Raw genomic sequence first — 22,018 nt, forward strand, 5'->3', positions numbered from 1 at the left:
TTAGCCGCGCTGAGCTCCTAAACCCGTCTAAAGTACTGCTTTAGAGGTCCAAACTCCTGTTTGGGCGCCCAAAGTGCTGACTTCTCACACGTTTCTGCTCGCCACCTCAGGAGGCTGCGAGCAGAAATGTGACTGCCCGTGGCTATGCGCGCCTCAGCAGAGCAACAATTTAACTGCTCCGTCAGGTGCCCATTAGTTAAGGCACCCTATAGAAGAACGGATTTGCTCCACATGAATTAAAATAAAATTAGTTCAGTCATTTATTCAAATACAGTGTTCTCCCCAGAAATTTTTTCCAGCCGGGTGGCATCCAAAAGTAGCCGGGTGGGGGCCTTCACAATTATGCGCGTGCCGGGTAAAGGGGTATCTCCCAGACCAATCCAGCCCGACATGTCTCAGGCTGCTCCCCCACTGGCTCTCAGACAAAAGTGCCCATTATGCAGTGCCCCCTGTATTTGTGCCGTTTATACAGTGCCCCTTGTGGTTTTCCCCTTTATGCATTGTCCCCTGTAGTTTAGCTTTGACCTTATGCAGTGCCCCCTGGCTGAAGTAGTGCCCCTATGTAGTGCCCCCAGGCTGGCCCCCCTTATGCAGTGCCCCCAGGTTTAAAGTGTCCCTTATGCAGTGCCCCCAGGCTGGCCCCTTTATGCAGTGCCCCCAGACTGGTACTGGTCCTGGCCCCAGCACTTACCTTTACTTGCTGACCGCTCTCCCGCTCGCTGCTGCATCGCGCTGACTGGATCTAACTAGATCCAGCAGACACGCGGGGCAGGCTCCTCACGTTGCGGGTGACGTCACCCGCGCAGTGCATCACTGGGAAGGCTGGCCTCTGAAGTGATCGGAGGCTTCTTTAGCCTCCGATCACTTCAGAGGCCAGCGTTCCACAGCGGGGAAAAATGCCGGGCGATGCGCCCGCAGAAAACAGCCTGGGGAGAACACTGAAATATATCCCCAAAAAGCTACAAGATAGTTAAAATGCAGTATAAGTTTGTATGAGGATAGGAAAGATAACTGCATCTCCTCATATACCATTGTTACAGAAACATTAATATATAAAAACATTAATATATAAACTATCAAAAGCAGCAGTCAATAAAAGTGTAAAGCAGAAATTAGAAAAGCACAGGTTATTAGTAACATATAGTAAGTACTGTAGGATTGGAGATAACATATTATAGGTCGTCAATTGGGTCGCCACGGCAACCAGAACACACACCTTGGCAACCGGAGAAGAGCAGTGCCAGGCCGCTTGTAGTACAGTCCAATGATTACCTCAGGCCTGTACTAGAAGCAATTTCTTACACTCTACAGTAGAGACATAAGCTCATCAGATACAGAAACCCAAAGTCTCCATAATACAAGAAGGGAGCACAGTAACTGCCTTCACTTGTTAGCAGCAAGCATGGCTTCAGTACTAGAGAATATAACCAGATTGTCGGGCAAGTAATTATTTTTAACAAATATTAGGGGCATATTCAATGCAGAGCGATGTCAGGTTTGTAATGTGTGGCAGCGCACATCGGCATAATTTACGGTAGCCCACCACACATTTTACTTCTCACTCCTATGAGCGTTCCCACAGCATAGTGCCTGCAATGATACGAATGGAAGAAGCCCCCTTAGGGGATATTGTTTACTCGTGCCCGCAGCTCCCATCTAAAGTGATGGGCGATCATCAATTGTTTGTGCTACTGGGCACGTGTGCCATGACCTCCCATTATTTCTATATGCACCCTACTGAAATGGCGAGCAGAACTCAGACCAAAGTCAAGCTTTTGGGTGCCCAAAAAACTGTGTGGCCAGCGTGCCCGTAGTGAGCACGGCTAATGCCAGTGCATTTGGGAGAGACGTGCGTGATAAGTGTGGGTGCCTGCGGCACTGGCGCTCGGCGGAGCAAACTGTTGGATATCACAAGAGGGGAGCGGCCAGCATGAATAATCAATTGATCTCCCCCCTCATGCACTCACCAAAAATAAGTAAATAGGATTATATATTTTATTGGGGGGGGGGGGGGGTCAGCATTTCAGTCGGTTCCATTCTTCACAGCAAATTAAACCACACAATGAGTAATTGATTACTTAAGTATTCATTTTTTTTGCCAAGATACACCTCAATAAACTGGTGCAATCGGTTGTCCTCAGAGGTTACATAACTGGGTTCCACTTGTGTACAATTAAAGTACTAAATGCACCTGTTTATATGACAGGATTCACAGTTTATTAGTGAATTTCCATACATGAAAATAAAGAAAAATTTTAAACAAATCCAAAACACCAATCAGGGTAAGTACATAAGAACATATCAAAAGCATTGTATCCCCCGGAGCATATACAGAAATGGAGATAATACAGCACATCTGTGAATTTGTCTAGAATAGGTCATGCTTTCAAAACCAAAAATTTGCATGTGAAAGACACTCATGGCTCTCGACTGCCAGATCTACCCTATAATAAGCGACACGCATGAATCACACGGGATCTGTGACGGATTAAACCCATGTGAAAAGGAGACTAAAGTCGGCCAACCAGACGACCTGTGCAATTCATGTGTGTTCCCTTATTAAAGGGATGATCTGGGCACCAAAAAGTCTAGTTACGACTCTGGACACAGCGACTGCACTTTATCAAAGGGTGACAAAAAAGAAAACCATTGCTAACTTAAATCACCAGCTTCTAACTTACATTTTATAGGATGTGTTTGAAAAATTACAGTTAGGAGCGGATTGGTTAATACTTTTTCTCTCATCAAGCTTTGATACATAGGCCCCTAAATCTTACCTACAGTTTGCCAGAAATGCTAGGTTTACCACAAGGGTTACGCTGCGCATCATCCTAAAGCTGCGTACACGCAGTCAGATAAAGTGGACGATTTCAACGATAGCAATCCTATGGTTATTGTTCAAATCGTCCAGTTTCTGGCCCCTGAAAAACGACCAAACGATGGTCGATGCGCGAGCAAGAATGGTCATTGTCGGACCATCGTCCGGGCAAACCGACATACATGGTCGATATCGACCATGTTAGCCTGTTTACTATAGGGACCCGCGATCGTTAATCGCGGGTCGTTACAAGTTAATGCATGTGTTGGATGTTCAATAACGATCATCCAACACATGCAGAACGATCAGATAACGAAGCCATAAAAGTTATAACCTTAGATGAAGGAATATATTAATAAGTATCAGAGCAACAGTCTGCAAGTCTTGGGTGGAATGTATCAATTCAGTACAATACTGTAAATGCGATGATGGAACGGGTTGTTGGAGGGTCTGTTTCCATCATCATGCACATCACATCACATCCATCTACGTTGCAAGTTTTTCTTTATGACCCATAAAGGTGTGCTGGAAAAGTTGCGATGTAGGGGCTATCGTAACTGGCAGATATTTTCCAGGCACCGCGGGTTTCATGCTGCGTTCGGCAGATTGAGCTGCATGTACAGCCAACTGGAGATATTGAGGGAGCGCGCATCGTTGGTCATTCAGACCATACACACTAGAAGATATATTGTTGAATGATCCTGTTATCGTTCACTTTTATCGTCTAGTGTGTATGCAGCATAAGAGGGGGGACACTATGGGGTTTAAGTATTAATAATTGTGGTACTGCCGGGATTATTAATGCTGCAACTCCCCGGGGACATTTTAATTTTTAATAAAAATATCCCGGCTATGTACTATCGGGAACTCGCAGGGACAGCGGTTGCTGTAACTGCTGTCCCATGAGTTATATCCCCGGCATTTAGGAGAAGTCTTTCGCAGAAGTGAAAGACTTCCCTGGGGGAAGCTTACACTGCGCATGCGCACAGCATCAGCTTCAGGGGCTGGCCGGGGGCTGCGGGGGAGAGATCGAAAGATCTCTCTTTCCCCTGGAGACCCCGTAGACATAGTAGTTTAGACCATCTGAAGATGGTGTAAACTACCGATGCTAAACTCCGAAAAGCTTTGCTTTTTGGAGTTTAGTACATAGGGGTCAGATCGTAATCCCTATTGATAATAATGGGAACTAGTTTAGCATTTTGCCAGAGATTTATGTGCAATCTCCTTCATTGTGCTATTAGTACATAGGATCGATACATAAAATTATGCAGAAACTGCAGTTACTGCATAATTTTATGTAAAAATCAGCTTTGGTGCTTCTAGCACACTCAACTGATGCAACAAACTTCAGAGATACAGACCAGAGTGTACTAGAAACACCAGAGCAGAGAGCGACACCCCAGGCAGGAAGATGGTACTGCACAGGTTGTGACAGGAGCAGGGTGCTAGAATGAACACTATGTATATCCTCCCGACCATCACGATTAGTGGACCAGTCCTGTTTTTTCGGCATTGTCCAATCTGCAGGCTGGATGAAAGGAAGGGGGTGAACGCTCCCAACTGCTGTGCGCATGAGGCTGGAGGCGGCTCAACAGCTGGGGAAGCAATGTGCACTCCTCCAGCGTGAAGTGAAATGGGAGTGTGACGTGTGGCCACTCTCCCTGTACATGTACACGCCGAAGTCTTACTCACCATCACCCGATCCCTATATCCTAAATGTTAGTCTTTAGGGAGACCCAATACATGAATCCATTTCTGAATACAGGAGCATGAAAGTGACGTCACAAAACAACGTACTTCCGCACGAATGTAAATAAGCCTTAGGAACTTCAGAGGAACTCTTGTAATCACTTTACTTTCTAGAAAGCAGTCAGACCTTCCCTGCCCTTATTTCAAAGCAACACTCAGGAAACATCAGTAGAAAACGGGAAGGGATAGCTTAAAATAGAAAATTCCAGAGGAGGACCCAGGCTCCCTGCTGCACATTTGTATATTTATGTGGTTCCTGAAACTTACCATTAATTCATATGACAAAGTGAATAAATTCCCCTTAGAATGTAAGCTCTCATGAGCAGGGACCTCTTCCATCATGTGCTTCTCTTTACATTTTCTTCTACTCTCTACTCCCCATTAGGGCACCTAACACGTGACTGCCAACTCCCGGCAGCTTATTGTGAGTGCTTTAATCACTATTTCAGCAATGTATATAAGTTGTGTCCTTGTCCTGCACTGTAATGTACTGTAAGTTACTTGTTTCTTGTTCACTTATTAGTTCTATGTACTATGTAAGGCGCTGCGGAACACTTGTGGCGCCATATAAATAAAGGATAATAATAATAATAATAAATTGATGATTAGCACATTGTTGCTAACTTTTCTGCTTGAAAATCAACTTTATAAAAAATCGTTTTTCAAACCTACATGCACGGAACTGAGAGGGTCTGAACACAAAGCTGGTGGTCTGGGCTTTCATTCACATCTCTTTCCTATTCAAAAAAAAAGTGTTGCCTTTTTTTTTTTTTTTTTTTTTATCCCTTCCACATATTTCCTGTAGGCTTCACTAGACTCCCTTGACCTCACAAGAAGCTGCACATTATGGCTGCAGAGAAGCTTTAGATCACATAACAATATAAACCCAGCGTGAGGTGTTCATGCAACCCCAACAGACAGCTAACCTATGGCTAAAATGCTCAGCTGATGAGAACACATGCAAAACGCATTCCAGGGGACTGCCAGACTGCACTTTATCCAAAAAGTGTCCACAAAAAGCAAGTATAGCCACATGAGCTCAATCACCACAAAAAGTCAGGCAGAGGGAGGACATAAACAGAGGGAGGACATAAACAGACATCTCCGCTTGTCACAAACACTGAGTGGGTGACTGTACCACTATAATCACTCTGCTTGTGCTAGAACAGCACTACATGGCAACACAATCACAGGGAAACAACACTAACTTGTGTGTTACTTTGTCTTCTACATAAAGAAACTGCTGTGAGTCAGAATTAACTTTATTGGCCTAAACATTCCAACAGGTAACAGCATAAAGCGCATATCTACTGTATAAAGAACTACCAACCCAGTCCTGGGATGAGTGGCTGCTGTATTTTACACCCGCGCAGGCTCGTGTTTACGGTCATTTACCTGATGTTTTTGTAAAACATCACAAATGCCTTCACCAGAGGTTCCCAAACTCTGCCATTACAGTCCAGTTATTAAAAATAAACATGCTTGAGCCCAGATCAGTGATCGCGCTGAGTGAAAAAATGTGTGGGTCCCAGGGACCCCTTACTTTACAAAAATGTGGGCCCTACTCCATGGTTTTTGGGTCCCATCACATATTAATGGGGGTGAGGGCAGGTAGCAGTTGGGACAGTGCTGGGGGCAGGTAGCAGTTGGGGCAGAGGGGTTTAAGTGCCAAATAGCAGTTGGGATAGAGCTGGGGGCAAAGGTAGGAACACTGCAATAACCCGGGTTTTAGCTCTGGTGTAAAAGGGGTATTAGTAGACACTGATCAAGGCACCTTCAAAAAGATAACAAAAAATAGATCTGGGGGTAGAGAGGAGTAAGGGCATATATTTTTAAAGTCTGAGAAAGTGGTGTATTAGCAAGACAGCAGAGGGGTGACATTAGGTGTTAGAAACTCCCATCCTCACAATGGTACACACTGGCCCCTCGCTCCTCACTGGGACTTCACTTACAGCACACATACGGCTATTGAGTGCAGGGGTGAGGAGAGGATATTAACGCTATCCTGTGCCGCCTGCACCCACCCCAGCGAACCTCCCCTCTTTAGCCCACATACGCAGTAAATTGGCTCTGGCGTCTCAGTTCCAGCCGCCATTCTGCGCTACAATATGGGTCTGTGAGCAAACATCGGTGAGTTTGGGGTTACTGTGAGTGCCACATATGCACACACTTAATTGATTAAACCTTAATTTCAGGAATTCTACAGCTTTAGTAATTCTCCATCAGTGAGACCTCAATTTTAATATGAAAAAGACCTTAGGGTGCTACTTTTGGAAGTTTACAGCACTAAATCCAACTCAAAAGAGGTCACATTGGGGAGAAGGTCTCAAGAGGGTCATAGTGAGTTTGCAGTGCACACAATGAGCTTCTGTATAATAATTGTGGAGAGTGACAGCCTAGTGCACTGCACCCTGTAACCAGCACTCTCCTGTGGTCCCTGTACAGGTGGTGTCTTTCCGAGAACAGTCACTCAGAGGTGGTTCTCATTGTTTCTTTGGGGGGGGGGGGGGGGGGGTGCACTGCGAGTGTCTTTCTTGTAGCGGACACAGGCAGCAGGAGGTGGAGTGTGTTACTGTACCCTGTATCCCGGGTCCGGGCACCATTATACTGAGGGCGGCATGCTGACAGGCGCGGATGCTGACTGTAGAATGGAGGCCCCCTACATTCTGACACCACAGCCAGCTTACACCAGAGCTCTTCATTGCTGCGGAGAACTCGGTCGAGCCTTGCTGCTTCCAGAACCCTCTCTACCCACCACCCGCAGGGCCGCGCTGGGCATCACACCTAGCAAAGCCCTTCGCACCCCTCTTGATCACCACTCCACCTGCTAGACCCAGGCGACCACGCACCGCCCCCTGGGAGCAACCAACACCAGCTCCACTCACAGCTGTTCGTCCAGCAGCAATCCCTAAGCGATCCACACCAGCAGGCACCCACCAGGCAGCAGGAACAGAACGCCAGCAACGTGGTGCACCAAGCCCCACAGTGCACCAGCAAGCCACTACCACACACAGAGCTTCCTCTAACCGCTGACACCGCAGCAGCCATCCAACACCGCATCTGCAAAAGGAAACTAACACCAGCTACCAGCAGCCCAAGCCTTTTTCACCAACAAATCCTACCGGTAGGTAAGTGACTCCGAGACTTATACCCCTGCGCGGGACGCCGCCAGGGTGTACATCCACATCCGCCAGACCCGCTGCCAACCCACCACTCCCCTCCCCCCGAGACATCCTAAGACTGTTGACCAAAGGTCCAGCAGGGGTAACATGCCGGTCTATTGAACTGCACGGAAAGGAGCTCCCTAAAAGGGTCCACTCACCTCCCCAGTCTCCACCCACACACCCCCAAGTGGATCGCTCACCCCACCTGGGTGCCTGGGACCGAACAGGATTAGTACTGTTTTTTTCCAATAAACCCTTTGGCCCCCATTTCTGCCTCTGTCTTCATTTCCTCACCCACCACCTCCAGTCCATTAGACCCCCTTCCCTCCTTACACCCCATCACTCCACACACAACATTGAACACATAAGACCACAACACTATTACTCCAGCATTACACCCATAGGGCGAGCGCACCCTCCACACCCTCTACCCCATTCTATCGTTACACAGGACCCGGTACTCCTGCTTTTAGGAAGGTGCAGCACCCCGACACAAACAATACATCTCACATCCCATCTGCCCATACAGCAGAGCGCAGTTCTAACCCATCATTTGTAGAATGGAGTTCTGTGCCACCGCAACGGTCTCCCTCCTCTCCAGACAGCTGCGGTCAGGACAGGGAAGTACAAGCTGCGGCTGCCGTCTCCCTGGGTCTCCCTCTCCACCAGGCTACTCCTGCACAGAACCTCCTGGCTGCTGTAGTGCATAGTGAGTGTCTAGTGGGTGGCGAGCTGGGAACGGGGCGGCCGTCCTCATTGGACAAAGAGACGCTGCCGTCTGCGCTGATTGGTTGGAGAGATGCTGGGAAGTCACTGGCCGGCTGCTGCGGTGCGCTCATAGCGCGTCCTACGGGAGCCACACATTTTTAAAAAGTGAGTCCCTCATTGCCTATAGCATGTAAATACGTGCTATAGTGTGTATTTTGCGAACACTGCCAGATGGTTAAATCAAATTTACTGAGGTACTAATTAAGGCACCAGTGCTCAAGCTTGGATATCCTTAAAAACTGGACTGTAATGGCAGAGTTTGCGAACCTCTGGCCTAGACTTTTTTTTATAATTATAATGATCCAAAACAAAATAATCTGGACTTTTTCATAGGCAGAGTACAAGTCAGCACATTCACACAATTGTGAACAGCTGTATATTGAGAAAGATGAATAAGCACAAGAAAAAGCTGTATTACAGCTGGTGGTCAGGGGCAAATAGTGAATGGTGACGATTGTTCCCAGCACTAGCGAAACCAGTGCTCTGCTGACGCAGGCATAATTGTGCTCCTGTAAGTGAATTCAACTAAAAACTTATTTGTTTCCATATAGGAGATGAGGAATTATTTCTGTTGTATTAAATAGGATTTTTATAGGCACCCAATATTGAATGTGTTTGATGCAAATATAATAAATGGCTAAAAATATTGTTGCATGTGACGTATCCCTTGCATAGACCAGATGCATAGGTTATTGTTGCAATGTGGTACAAATATTAAAATCGTTGCAGTTGCGGCTTTTTCAGCTAACAAATTGTGTCCGCGATTTGAGGTGGAATTACGGCAAACTATGCATCGGCCACATTTTGTGACCATTTACTGTATAACAACGCGTTACACAGCAGCAATTAATAACTTTTTCTATTACATTTTTCAGAAGCTTCTAAAATAACAAGTTTACATATCAGCAGCACATAGCTATTATACTTCATTGTACTGATCACACTGCTGTTTGCATAGGTCATGCACTGAGGTCTATAATACAACACAAAGCACGCTTATGTACTTTTTACAGACGCAGCACACATGGCTGAAAGTGTTACTATGTTAAGAGCGGTTTGTGATTTTTTTTTTCAAAAACCAAATGCAAGAAATACCTATATGTGAAAGACATTTACTTTACTGTATTGACCAGATGTGGCAGTAAAACGCATCAACTTAAATTTAATCTGTGTAAAGAAGTTTATTTACATTCATTACTATAAGATGTCGCTATATTCTACCAAGGTAAGATTATCCATAGACAATGAGACAATTTCACATATGGTCATATAATTAAAATCTGATCTCCAGCGCATTTACAAACCTAAATAATTTCAATGGGACATGCTGTAAGGAAAATTTAACACATTCATTTCTCAATCAAAGGGTTTCCTTTTTAAAAACAATGGTGGGGTCTCTTTCTTTAAATATTGTAATATGCGCATTCTATTAATTTTCTTTTTTTAAACACTACATTGGGAGAGTGTAAAGTACAAAGGACATTACATGGGCACTGCACATTCAAATAAGTACATAAACGTGATCATTTATATTGCTTTTATACCTAAATTCCGGGTCTGACCCAGAGGTTGGAACAGGGTTCCAAACCGGATCAGATCCGGAATCTAGCCGGCGCCGACCCAGGAAACTCCCGAGTTAGCGCCGTTCACACCGGAGCCGGGTCTGCAGTGACTCGACTCTTCCGGCGTGGAAGTGGACGCTTGGAGATGACGTCATCTCCAAGCGCCACTGAAGCCGGCCAATCGTCTGGCATGCGGCGCGCTCCAGGTCATCGTGACACGGATCGCGCCGTTTACACTGCAGGGTCTCATGGGTCATTCCCATGTTAAACCCTGCAAGTTACCTGGGTTGGATTGCCAGGTCACTCCATCCGGGAATCCAACCCTGTCCCCTTTTATACCAAGGAGCTACCCGGGTTAACCCTGCAATAACCCGGGTCTTAGCTCTGGTGTAAAAGGGGTATTAGTAGACACTGACCAAGGCACCTTCACAAAGATAACAAAAAAATCTTATATGGGTCAATTTACTGTTGTCTACACTATGAGTGATTTACGATGTGCCTTTCCGATTAAAAAAACGTGTGCCTAGATACAACTAATATACACGATATATGGCTCGATCAAAAAGTTGAAATGATTATTACAGCTACAGCTCAGCTTCACTGCACAGACCAGCATATTATGACCTAGGTGTTGCAGGGATCCCACTGAGGAGCTATATGAGTGGTGAGGGTCCCATTTCAGTAGTCAAATGTCTATCTACCCTTTTCAGATATTTTAAAAGGTAACTTTCCCCAAATCTATTTTTTTTTGTTTTTCAAACTTCATTTGCAAGCCCTATTCATGCTGACAGACAGCTAGAGCCTCCGCCTTCCTTCAACTCAGTCATCTGTCATCAATGTATTCAAATTGCCAGAGCAAATAGAAATTTGCGTTTATGGTATCATGGATGATGAAGTGGGGTGGGGAAGGCTGGTATATCACAATATACAAAACAGGTACCACTGGTTGTCTGGGACAAACAGCAATAAATTATTATTTAAAGTTAGGCTGGTACAGGTACCTGTAAGGGTGTTAGATGGAGTTTCTGAGAATAAATGATAATACAGATGATCATTACTTCCTGAGGGGAAATAGCATGTCCTGCAGGTAACATCATCTGCTCAGATTAGTAAAACAATGAGTAGATAATATAGCATTTTAGGTTTGAGGTGCACCATTGCGACTAGGGACCTGATAAGAATCAGGCCAACATAGCCTAATATAGACAGGATACAAACTTGGGAATTGTCTTACTGTGAGGTGAAGCTATGTGATGGCTTAGAAGTAATCAATGGTAAAGAGAGCAAAATTATTTGTATACTTTGTTATTACGACGTACCACTGAATTAGGGCTAACCTGACTAGGAAATAATTCAATTCAACGCGCTATTGAATAGCGACGGGAGGGACTCCTACAGCTATTCAATACACCGCACTGTTTGGGTGCACTAAGGATTTCTTCTCACACCCTCCTGGGGATGCGAAGAAAAATCCGACCAAAGTGCCGGGTGCGCGGCTGTTTTTCTGCATAGCGCGGCGCTAACAGCCGCGCGCCCGACACTTTGGTCAGAGAATGCCGGTTGCTGCGCCTTAACACCCTTGTTAAGGCGTGATGACCGGCATTCTCCGACCACACAGCGCACTGAATTGATTAGCTCTGGGAGCTCGCTCCCGGCGCAATTCAATTCGCGTTGAGTTGAATCGCCCCCATCGGTGGTGCCCAGTAGTGAGGTATCAGTCACCTTGATGTGAAAACAAAGCAATTGATATATAGGGTCACAAGTGCTTTACACAGCTAAATCTGGTACATTTGGGTGAGACAAGTAATGAGCGCCCCATCAGAGCAACAATTGAATTGAATCGTTGGGCGTCCATTCCTTATGGGTGCGCAAAAAACAATTGAATTCCCCACAAGGTTTGCGAGAAAGACAGTGGCCCTGATTCAGAGGCGCTCGCAAAAAGCGAGCGCTCGCTCTGAATCAGGGCGGGGGTTTGTTTTTTTTAGTTGCGGCCTCTTGGCCGCTCGCATAGCTCTAGGTTACCACTCACAGCTTATGCGAGCGGCCAGGTGATGGTCGTGATGGTCAAGACCATCGCAACCATCGGGCTTGCGACAAGACCCTTGCGGTAGGGTCTCATTGCCGCAAGCCCCAGGGAACTTCCTGCTCTAATACAGCAGGAAGTCCACCTACTGACATCACGAGTGATGTCAGTAGGGCCGCCCACAAACGGCAGGCGTTCCTGCAGGAACGCCTCCTTTTGCCCAGCCACCCCCACGCGCCCTCCAAACGGGGCGAGCTGTCGATCAACATCGACAGTCGCCCCTTTTGAATGCGAGTGCTTTTTGCGCTCGCACTACCCAACAATCGACCCGCTTGCGAGCGGGTCTGAGTCAGGCCCAGTGCGCAAGAGAGATAGAATATTAGAGGTTTCCGCTGCAACTGGTATCACAGATACCCCAAAGCAAATGGTCTGAATGGTAAAACAGGAACAGTTCTAAGTGAAGGCACTCGGAACTAGTTTGGTGGCATTACTTCTGGTGGGTACAGTATAGGAGCCACAGGCTGATGCAGGGGTATATCAGCTTGCAAATAAAGTTGTTTGGTATAAATGTAATGCCGGGTACACATTAAGATCACGGATTGGTCAGCAGACCGAGCCGCAGTCAGAGCGGCCGATGGGTAAGTTATACACACTTTACCAATCAGCCACGTCTGGGCTGACCTCACAACTGCCCGCCCAGTTGAGATGTCATTGTTGGCTGTCTCTGCAGAAATTGTATAGTTGGTCGGTGGATCACCTGTACACACATGCAGTATTTTGGCATCGGCTGTGCTGCAGAGCTGACTTGATAGGTCTGTGATCGACGTCATTCACAGACATATTGGGTGTACACACCTTCCGATACAATATATATCGTCAAGTGGGTTCCCCATCACAAAAGTATGTGAACTCATAGGGCGGAATTCAATTGTTTACGCGGTCAGGATCTCCCATCTAAAGTGACAGGAGATCACGGGCCGCTATTCAATTGCTGCCGTTTTTCGTGCCCAAAGTGGTCGGGTTTAGCTGCATAAAGCAGCTACCACTGACCAAAGCTCTGGGCACGACCACGAAAAGTGATGTGCTCAATCGGGCACAAAGGGGGTAGAAACAATTGAATTCCGCCCATAATGTTGATCTGAACAGGGCCTGGCAGATAAAAGATTTTTCAAGTATGCGCCCATTGACTATTCCACCCCCTGTATTTGCACACTCTGGCATTGACAAAGCAGAACTGCACATAAGATGGGCTTTTATTATCCCTATAAAACAATATGTTGAGATTCTAACAGAGTAAAAAGTTATATCACATGAGAACGCTGTGGGTAGCACAACCCTATATTATTATTGTCACTTACCATTCCTGTGCATTACACTTTACAGTCATATGAGGAGAGTAATGCAGGGTACATAATTGTGCGATCAGCAATTGTGCCAATGTCAAGGAACACCCTGGACATCGCACAATTGCCGATAAACACTACAGCGATGTAATGAAAGACTGAACCATCACTTGTTCCGTTCTTCATTAATACACACGACAGCGATTGTGTGCAACATGCCAACCAGACAAAAACACACACTACTACGAGAGCGCGCAAAATGCCCAATTTGTTGTTCCGATTTGGCCAAATCGGCATGACATCGCTCTAGTGTGTACCCAGCATTAGAAGTTCGCTCCTGTGAATTATAGAGAGAGGAAGTCGTAAAGCCACCTTTATAGTAACTTGGTGAGGTTGTCGGTTTTGTTGCCCATCTCATAAGATTTCGTTTCTATGGGTTCAAAATATGAGTATCATCTGTTTTCTTTCTTGCCTCAGGTGCTAATTACAATCCTGACTAACTGCATTAGGCTTCAGAGTATAAAGTATTGGGGCACAGACTAGCACACCGGCACGGCACACTGAGGCATTACAGTATTGGGAGGAAACTGAACACTGAGGCGTACGGTATTGGTGGGGGGGGGGACACTGATGCGTACGGTATTGGTGGGGGGGACACTGAGGCGTACGGTATTGGTGGGGGGGAACACTGAGGCGTAAGGTATTGGTGGGGGGGGACACTGAGGCGTAAGGTATTGGTGGGGGGGACACTGAGGCGTAAGGTATTGGTGGGGGGGACACTGAGGCGTAAGGTATTGGTGGGGGGGACACTGAGGCGTAAGGTATTGGTGGGGGGGGGACACTGAGGCGTAAGGTATTGGTGGGAGGGGACACTGAGGCGTAAGGTATTGGTGGGGGGGACACAGGCGTAAGGTATTGGTGGGGGGAGACACTGAGGCGTACAGTATTGGTGGGGGGAGACACTGAGGCGTACAGTATTGGTGGGGGGAGACACTGAGGCGTACAGTATTGGTGGGGGGAGACACTGAGGCGTACAGTATTGGTGGGGGGAGACACTGAGGCGTACAGTATTGGTGGGGGGAGACACTGAGGCGTACAGTATTGGTGGGGGGAGACACTGAGGCGTACAGTATTGGTGGGGGGAGACACTGAGGCGTACAGTATTGGTGGGGGGAGACACTGAGGCGTACAGTATTGGTGGGGGGGACACTGGCACACAGGCATAAAGCATTGGGGCACACTGGCATACAGCATTGGTGGGGGAACACTGGCACACTGAGGCATATGGTATTGGGTGGGGACACTGGCACACAGAGGCATACAGTATTGGGGAGAAGGCTCCTCATCTGGACATGACGGTTACACTATGAGGAATACAGAAACCAGGACTTGTGGCATTAGGTTGGATGCAACATATGCAGAGGGGCAATATGACAGTTTGGAAATAACCTGGATTTCATGTAGTGTATGCAGGATTACACGGCATAGGGTTGATATGCGCGACACACAGGGGTGGGGTGTCACACTTATGCGGGAGGACTAGAGTAAATTTAGCAGGACAGGGTTGTCGGGATGTCACAGGTGCAGCGCAGGGGGCTCGTCCTCACCTTGATGTGGAAACGGACAAGCGCCAGGCGGATGCAATGGGCCATGCACACGGGGGGCAGGAACCAGACTTTGGGGGGCGGGGTGCCCTTGTTCTGTACGTGGCTGATGATCTGCTGGCCGGTCTGCCGCTCGTTGCTCTGCCTCTTCACCCACTCGTGGAGTCGGGCCTTGTCTAGGGCGCCGTTGAAGAAGACGAAGAGCTCGATGTTACCGGCGAAGCAGGCCTTGGCCAGGGCGGCCAGGTAGCCCAGCATGTGGTTCCATTGGCCCCCGCTCACCCAGTCGGTGTAGAAGCCGCCGTAGAGCCGGTGCAGGCAGTTCTCGGCGTCGATGAGCAGGCGGAGGGTGGTCTGGGGGGGTCTCTGCCGCCCGCCCCCCACTAGGCTGCCTCGGGCCAATTTCTGCAGCTCCACTGGGACCACCGCGCCCGGGCAGCGCTTCTCGATGTAGTCCTGGAAACCGTGCACCCCCATGGCTGGCTGCGGTATGGCGGGTGTGTCGGGCGTAGTGTTGGGTGTCTAGTGACTGATTAGGAGCGGGGGGCTGTTGGATGGTTTGGGGGGGCTCTGCATGGCCGCGGCCGCCATGTGCTGTCTCACAGAGCCATGTCCGGGGATGTGTGGGGGGAGGCGGGGGCCACAGGAAACCGGAACAGGTGGGGCTGGGGTGACTGATGGCGTCACACGGTAACATGTCCGTCCCTGCCATCATCATAGCAGCTCGGCTCGGTGCTCTTGGCGGGCGTGTCACCCGGTTATACAACCCGATAGCTCATGTCAGTGCTGGGCTGCAGTGCTCTATGTCATGTCACCCGGCCCGCTCATCTCAGTGCTGGGCTGCAGTGCTCTCATGATGGGGCCTATTTTATCAGTAAACATAAGCAGCATATTAGCCCGCAAATATTTAGTATCACCCTACTGCAGTGGTTCCCAAACTTTTTGGAATCACAGCACCCTAGAGTATCAGCATTGCTTTCACGGCACCCCTGTTTATTTTTACCTGAATTTCTCAATAACAAACTTAAAGTAGTAAAGTAAATTGTGCTTACCTGTCATCCTTAGGCTCAGTTATGTGGTGGTGGACAGGTTTGCGCTTCTGTTTGCCCACATATTTACATTACATTTCATTGACCATAAATAATTGTATTTAGTGCTGGATCACCAACCTGAGCCACCCCTGCATGTGTCCCAAGGCACCCCAGGGTGCCATGGCGCACAGTTTTGGAACCACTGCCCTAATGTATGAAGGAGAGACTGCAGCCAGAAGTGTTTTATAAGAGGAGAGGGCCCCATTCTCTCTGGAAGTGTAGTAGATTGTGACTTGGTACTAGAATCTATTGCGCATGCACAGGTCTCCGGGAAAATGGCATCAATGCCTTATTCCTGGGGGACAACGCTACTGCGCATGTGCTAGTCACCAGGAAAATTGCAGTCCCCATTTTCTGAGTGAATTGTGCTCTGCATGTGCCAAGCTGCTTTCTGGAGAGGTATGTATAACAATATATGGGTATGCGGTGGGGGCCACACTGCACACATTATAGATACACCATTGAAAAATCTTCCGCAGCTCCCAAAGGTTTCTATGGGGGATGCAATGCTGTCGGATTTACCAAGCATTCCGGAGTTTGGCCCTCTGCTAATTATATGGCGGTCACTGCAATGTTCTTCGCATTATTTGGTGGTCACTGCAATGCTCTCTGTATTATATGGCAGTCACTACAATGTTCTCTGCCTTCTATGGTGGTCACCGTAATATTCTTTGCATTACATAGAGTTAACTGATGCTCTCTGCAGTATATGGCAGTCACTGCAAAGCTCTGTGGTGGGTGAGGTAGTGTAGTGCAGGCATACTTAAGCCTGGTACACACCCTTTCGATTACAGGCTTATCGGGTAAAACTGTCCTGATTAGTTGTGCAGTCTGTCGCCCCGTCAGCTGCCTGTGTGCCGTGTACACTGTATGCAGACATAGCACAGTGTGTACGGGCTACTATGGGATTGGGAGGTCAACCTGACAAATTTTAAACAGTACATATGATGCGACCTTCCGATCCAGACCGTTGCAGGAGCATTAAAAGTTGTTTATCGGCTAACGCTCATGCATTGGGACAGCGTACACACCTATACAATTCAACGGCCATTTTCTATATTGAAAGAACAGGCCACACCATTTCGAATACAGGCTGATCGGGTAAAACTGTCCCAATCAGCTGTGCAGTCTGTCCCCAGTGTGACCCCCTATCAGCTGCCTGTGAGCAGTTTACACAATGTGCAGACATAGCACAGTGTGGGCCTGATTCTGCAAGGATCGTAATTGCAAAGCTGCATGTAGGCAGCTTTGCAATTGCAATCCTTACAGATATGGTAATGCAGCAGGAGGCATTACGCCTCCTGTGCATTACTTATTTGAGCTGCGTTGTCCAACGCAGCATTGGATAATCGCATACCATCGGCTGGCTGCGGTGACCCATGGGGTCCCGCAGCCGGCCGCTGCCGTTTAGATAAAGAGGCCAGGAAATCTCCATCAGCCGACTCTCCTGGATTCTTCCCTCCCCCGCCACGGCACCGACACACTTCCGTTTCAGAAAACGGAAGGCATCGCTGCCCCCTCCCAGCCCGCAAACGGCAGCAGACAGTCAATCATGAACAGTCTGCTGCCTGTCTGCGAGCGAATTAACAGGACCCATTCTGCACAGATGCATAATGGGTCCTGCGCAGATTCCCAAACATCGGGAATCTGCGATCAGCGTGCACCGCTGAATCAGGCCCTGTGTACTGGCTTCTTTGGGATCGGGAGGTCGAACCGATAAATGTTAAACAGTACATAAGATGTGACCTCCCGACCCCGACCGTTGCAGGAGCGTTAATAGCCGTGTATCGGCTAACGCTCCTGCATTGGGACAGCGTACATACCTATACAATTCAACGGCTGTTCTCTCGATATTGAAAGAATGGCCCGACGATTGTATAGGTGTGTACCCAGCATTAGTCTTAGGGAGCGATTCATTTGTTTTTTTCAGAGGCTATTTTCTTAGATCACCCGATGAAGCTATTCAGGTGTTGCTCCGTTCGGTTGCGATAGACACTGGTGCTTCTGCTCTCACCCTCAGGAGGGTGCGAGTAAAAATGTCCGATAAGCCCGTGGTTAGGGTGCCCTAACCAGGTATTCAGATGGGTTTAGCCGTTCTAATAGGGCGTGAAGACCACAATAATGGGCGCCGCTCACACAAGAATTAAATCGCCCCCTTTGACTCTTGAAACAGATGAGTCTGCATGCTCATTGAAATGTGTAGATACCCTTAGAACCGCACCAGCAGGCATGTGGAGGAGGGGAGGGGGGGGAGATTAGTGCCCTTTTGTTTAAACAATATTTGTGGTCACATCCCTCCACCACCCTGTTTTTTAATTAATTGAAGTTTGTGTCAGGTGAATTGCTAAGGGTTAATTTATCAAACAGTAATATGTATAACTCAACACTCTTTAGAGTTGAGTCAATTGCCATTTTGAAAATCCAATGCATCGCAATTTTACCATCCAAATTCTACACCTAAAACATAATCAGAGTTAAAGAAAGTAATAAGTGAATGACTATGTAAACACTATACAGTACACTATGAATGGTCATACCTTTGACCCTGCAGTGTTCCAATAGTTTGTAATCTAAATATTTAGAGAATTTTTGGACAAGTTTATTTCCTTCCATTTTGAAAGATCATCGTAAACAGGTGACAATGGACCGATTACATGCCAAAGATAAATCTGCAAATTTGAGGTCTACAAAGCAGCATTTTTAGGTTCCATAATATCACCCAATGGGTCTTTATCCAGTAGCCTCAAAACTATACAAAAGTTGCTGTTTTTTGCAAACTATTTTAAACACATTTATTAATTTTTATTTTCTATCATTGTGGCACCTATCACTGCCATGACTAATAAGGGAGACAATACTTCAGAGTGGTCACCTCATCCACTAGTTGCCATTACTTGATTAAAAGACATTTAATTTCTGTACCCATCCTAATCCAAATATGGCATTTGTTGTTGAGGTGGACTTCTAATAAGTGGAAGCAAGAGTAGTGCTGTCTCAAGCTGGCCATACACTAGAACAATATCGTTCAGTGTGTGGGAAAAAATGTTAATTATTTATTTTCATTCATCCAATAGGGAACACTGGGACTGTGGGTGTAGGGTGAGATGCAGAAGCCTGGGCACCAAGGAGTTAACTTTTTTGCAACAGCACAGGCTCCTCCTCCCCTACACCCCACCTGAAGCCATTTTTTTCTTGGTGTCTTCAGGAAGAGGGCACGGTCCCTTAGGGCTGCAGAGCAGCCCTTGTTAACTTCATGCTGGAGCCTCCGGATAAACGCAGAGCGCCCCAAAGAAAGAGTTGTATGTCTCTCCCTTCAGGTAATGATTCCCAGTCTGACAACTTCTCGGAAGAGGGCGAATTATCGCAGACATCGGACGTGCATTCTGTTTCAGCTCATGACAAGCACATTGCTCAAGTTGACGTTGATGCTTTGGTCAGAGCAGTTATGTCTGCCTTACTCATTAAGGATTCGAATGCTTCTCTAACTTCGGAAAGAAGAAAGAGCCAATGGTTTTCTCTGCTAGCTGGAGGGTATTTTGGCAGAGGCCTGGTCGCATCCTAATACAAAGTTCTTAGTTCCAAAATGAATCTCATCTTTTTATACCTTCCCGCCTGAAGAGCAGAAGAAGTGGGAATTACCTCCCCCGGTGGATGGTGTATTACTAGGTTGGTGAAGTCAACCACACTTCCCATCCCCAATGTGGCCTCTCTCAAGGACCCCACAGACAGGAAATTAGAAAATTTCCTTTATTCCATTTTCATGAATTCTGGGGCAGTTTTACGCCCAGCTCTTGCTCAGTGTGGGTTGCCAAAGCCCTCGGTCGCTGGGCAGATTCCCTGGAGGAAGGTCTTCGATCTGGATCTTGTTGATCAGACCTTCTCTCCTTAGTGGCTAACATCCGGGAGGCTGAATCTTATTTGGGTAAGGCCGCCATTGATTCAGCAATCTTATCTTCAACGGTGTCTGCTTCCTCTGTGGCAGCTAGACGCGCACTATGGCTTAGTTCTTGGAGAGCAGTGAGTCTTAAAAGGCTTTAGAGGCTCTCCTGTTCTCTGGTGAGGTTCTGTTTGGCTCCGAACTGGACAAAATTGTGGCCACAGTAGCCGCGTCCAAGACTGCTTGTCTTCCTTCCGCAGCTCCAAGGTCCAAAGGATTATCCTTTCGATCATTTCGCCCACAGGGAAAGGCAAGAGGTCAACCTTCTTCCAGAGCTCAGGGATCCTCCAACAAAAATCCCAAATCCAGAGGCAGTCAAGCCCCTAAACCAGCCGATAAGCCTACGGCATGACGGGGCTGGTCTCCACCTGGAAATTTCCAGGCTGGGCGGCCGTCTCCTACAGTTCGCCAATGCCTGGCTGGAAACAACCTCGGACACCTGGGTAAGGAACATCGTGTCTCAGGGTTATTCTTTGCCTTACAGGAACGCCCTCCAGTTCAATTCTTTTCAGCCGGGTTTCCCATCGACGTCGGGAAGGCGACCACCCTTCGGGCTTCCATCAAGACTCTCTTGGCTGCCAATGTGATAGTTCCAGTCCCTCACCAGAGGGGGATGGGTTTCTATTCAAATATGTTCCTGTCCTGAAACCAGATGGCTCCTACAGGCCTATCCTTAACCTGAAAACACTTAACCAGTTTCTCAGGGTTCCCAGGGTCAGAATGGAGTCACTTCAATGCAGGCCATGGAGCCAGGCGATTACATGGACTCCTTGGACATTCAGGACGCATACTTACATGTCCAATATCTAGATTTAAGGTCTGTGCTTGGTGTAGGGTGATATAATAATGATTATAAAATAGGAGAATTGTATATAAAATGCTTTATTGTGTGTCATAGTGCCCTAGATGTATTCTACTTGTTACATACAAGACGGGTATTGTAGTGAAAAAAATTGGGAATGGGAAGAAAGATAAATTATGAATGGATATAGATTGGGGGGGGTCTGGCCAGAAGTACTGAGTTGGGGTAAGTAAAAAGGTAAGTCCAGGGTATAGGTGGTAAATGAAGCCGAGGGTGGGCGTCCCTCACCTTCGGCTAGTGGTGGCCAAAGCAGTAGGTGAATCAGTCACAGTTTTGGGTAAAAGTCTCGAGTCTGTCTGTGTCCACAGTGTGTGGCTAAGTAAATATAAGTCCCAGTTAACCTCACCTCTATCCAGAGTCCGTGTCCGTATCCTCTTCAGTCTGCTGGTCAACTGTTGTATAGACCATGTTCTGGCGAGCATTTGCTCGCTGGTGTCTCCGCAGTGTACACAGGGCCTGATTCAGAGCCGGACGCTCTTTAAGAGCGCTCACTCTGAATCAGGGCGTCCCTGTTTTTTTTTTTCTTTTTAAAGCCGGCCTCCTGGCCGCTTGCTAAGCTGTGGGTGACCACCCACAGCTTTAGCGAGCGGCCAGGCGAAGGTCACGACCATCGGGGCTTGCGACGAGACGTTTGTGGTAGGGTCTCGTTCCCGCAGGCCCCAGTGAGCTTTCGGCTCTAATAGAGCCGGAAGCTCACCCACTGACATCACTCGTGATGTCAGTGGGGCCGCCCCCAAATGGCAGGTGTTCCTTCGGGAACGCCTCTGGCCAGCCACTCCCCCTGCCCGCCTCCAAAACGGGGCAAGCTGTCAATCACAGTCGACAGCTGCCCCGCTTTGGTGCAAGACCCGTAGCTACGGAGCGCCCGTCGCTGGCTGGGTCTCGCGCATGTGCACGCCGGCATGCACAGTGGGGGACCATCGACCCACTTGCGAGCGCTGTGCGCTCACGAGTGGGTCTGAATCAGGAGCACAGCTTCCTGGTACCGCGGCATCCACTTCCTGATATCGCGAGAGGTCGCATTTGGGCTGTAGAGGGTTCCGGGTGTTCCTGCGCGCTCGGGTGTCTTGCGGCGAGGAGACTCGTTAGCAAATTCA

The 22,018-nt window shown here is 47.8% G+C and overlaps 1 protein-coding gene across 2 annotated transcripts in view; it reads right to left on the reverse strand.

The window, feature by feature from the left end:
* FAM120A (family with sequence similarity 120 member A) overlaps positions 1–15,661 on the reverse strand; it is a 93,211-nt gene extending 77,550 nt beyond the window's left edge. Inside the window, exon 1 of one of the 2 annotated variants that reach the window (XM_088472728.1) lies at positions 15,035–15,661. In XM_088472728.1, coding sequence (XP_088328854.1) covers positions 15,035–15,508 — 474 coding nt within the window. In that variant the 5' untranslated portion in view covers positions 15,509–15,661. The remainder of the gene's footprint in view (positions 1–15,034) is intronic. The other variant, XM_088472729.1, reaches the window with a different exon arrangement.
* Positions 15,662–22,018: the final 6,357 nt, after the last annotated feature.

The sequence above is a fragment of the Taudactylus pleione genome, unplaced genomic scaffold, assembly GCF_031769625.1.
Source record: "Taudactylus pleione unplaced genomic scaffold, aTauple2 ptg000128l, whole genome shotgun sequence".
Taxonomy (NCBI): Eukaryota; Metazoa; Chordata; class Amphibia; order Anura; family Myobatrachidae; genus Taudactylus; species Taudactylus pleione.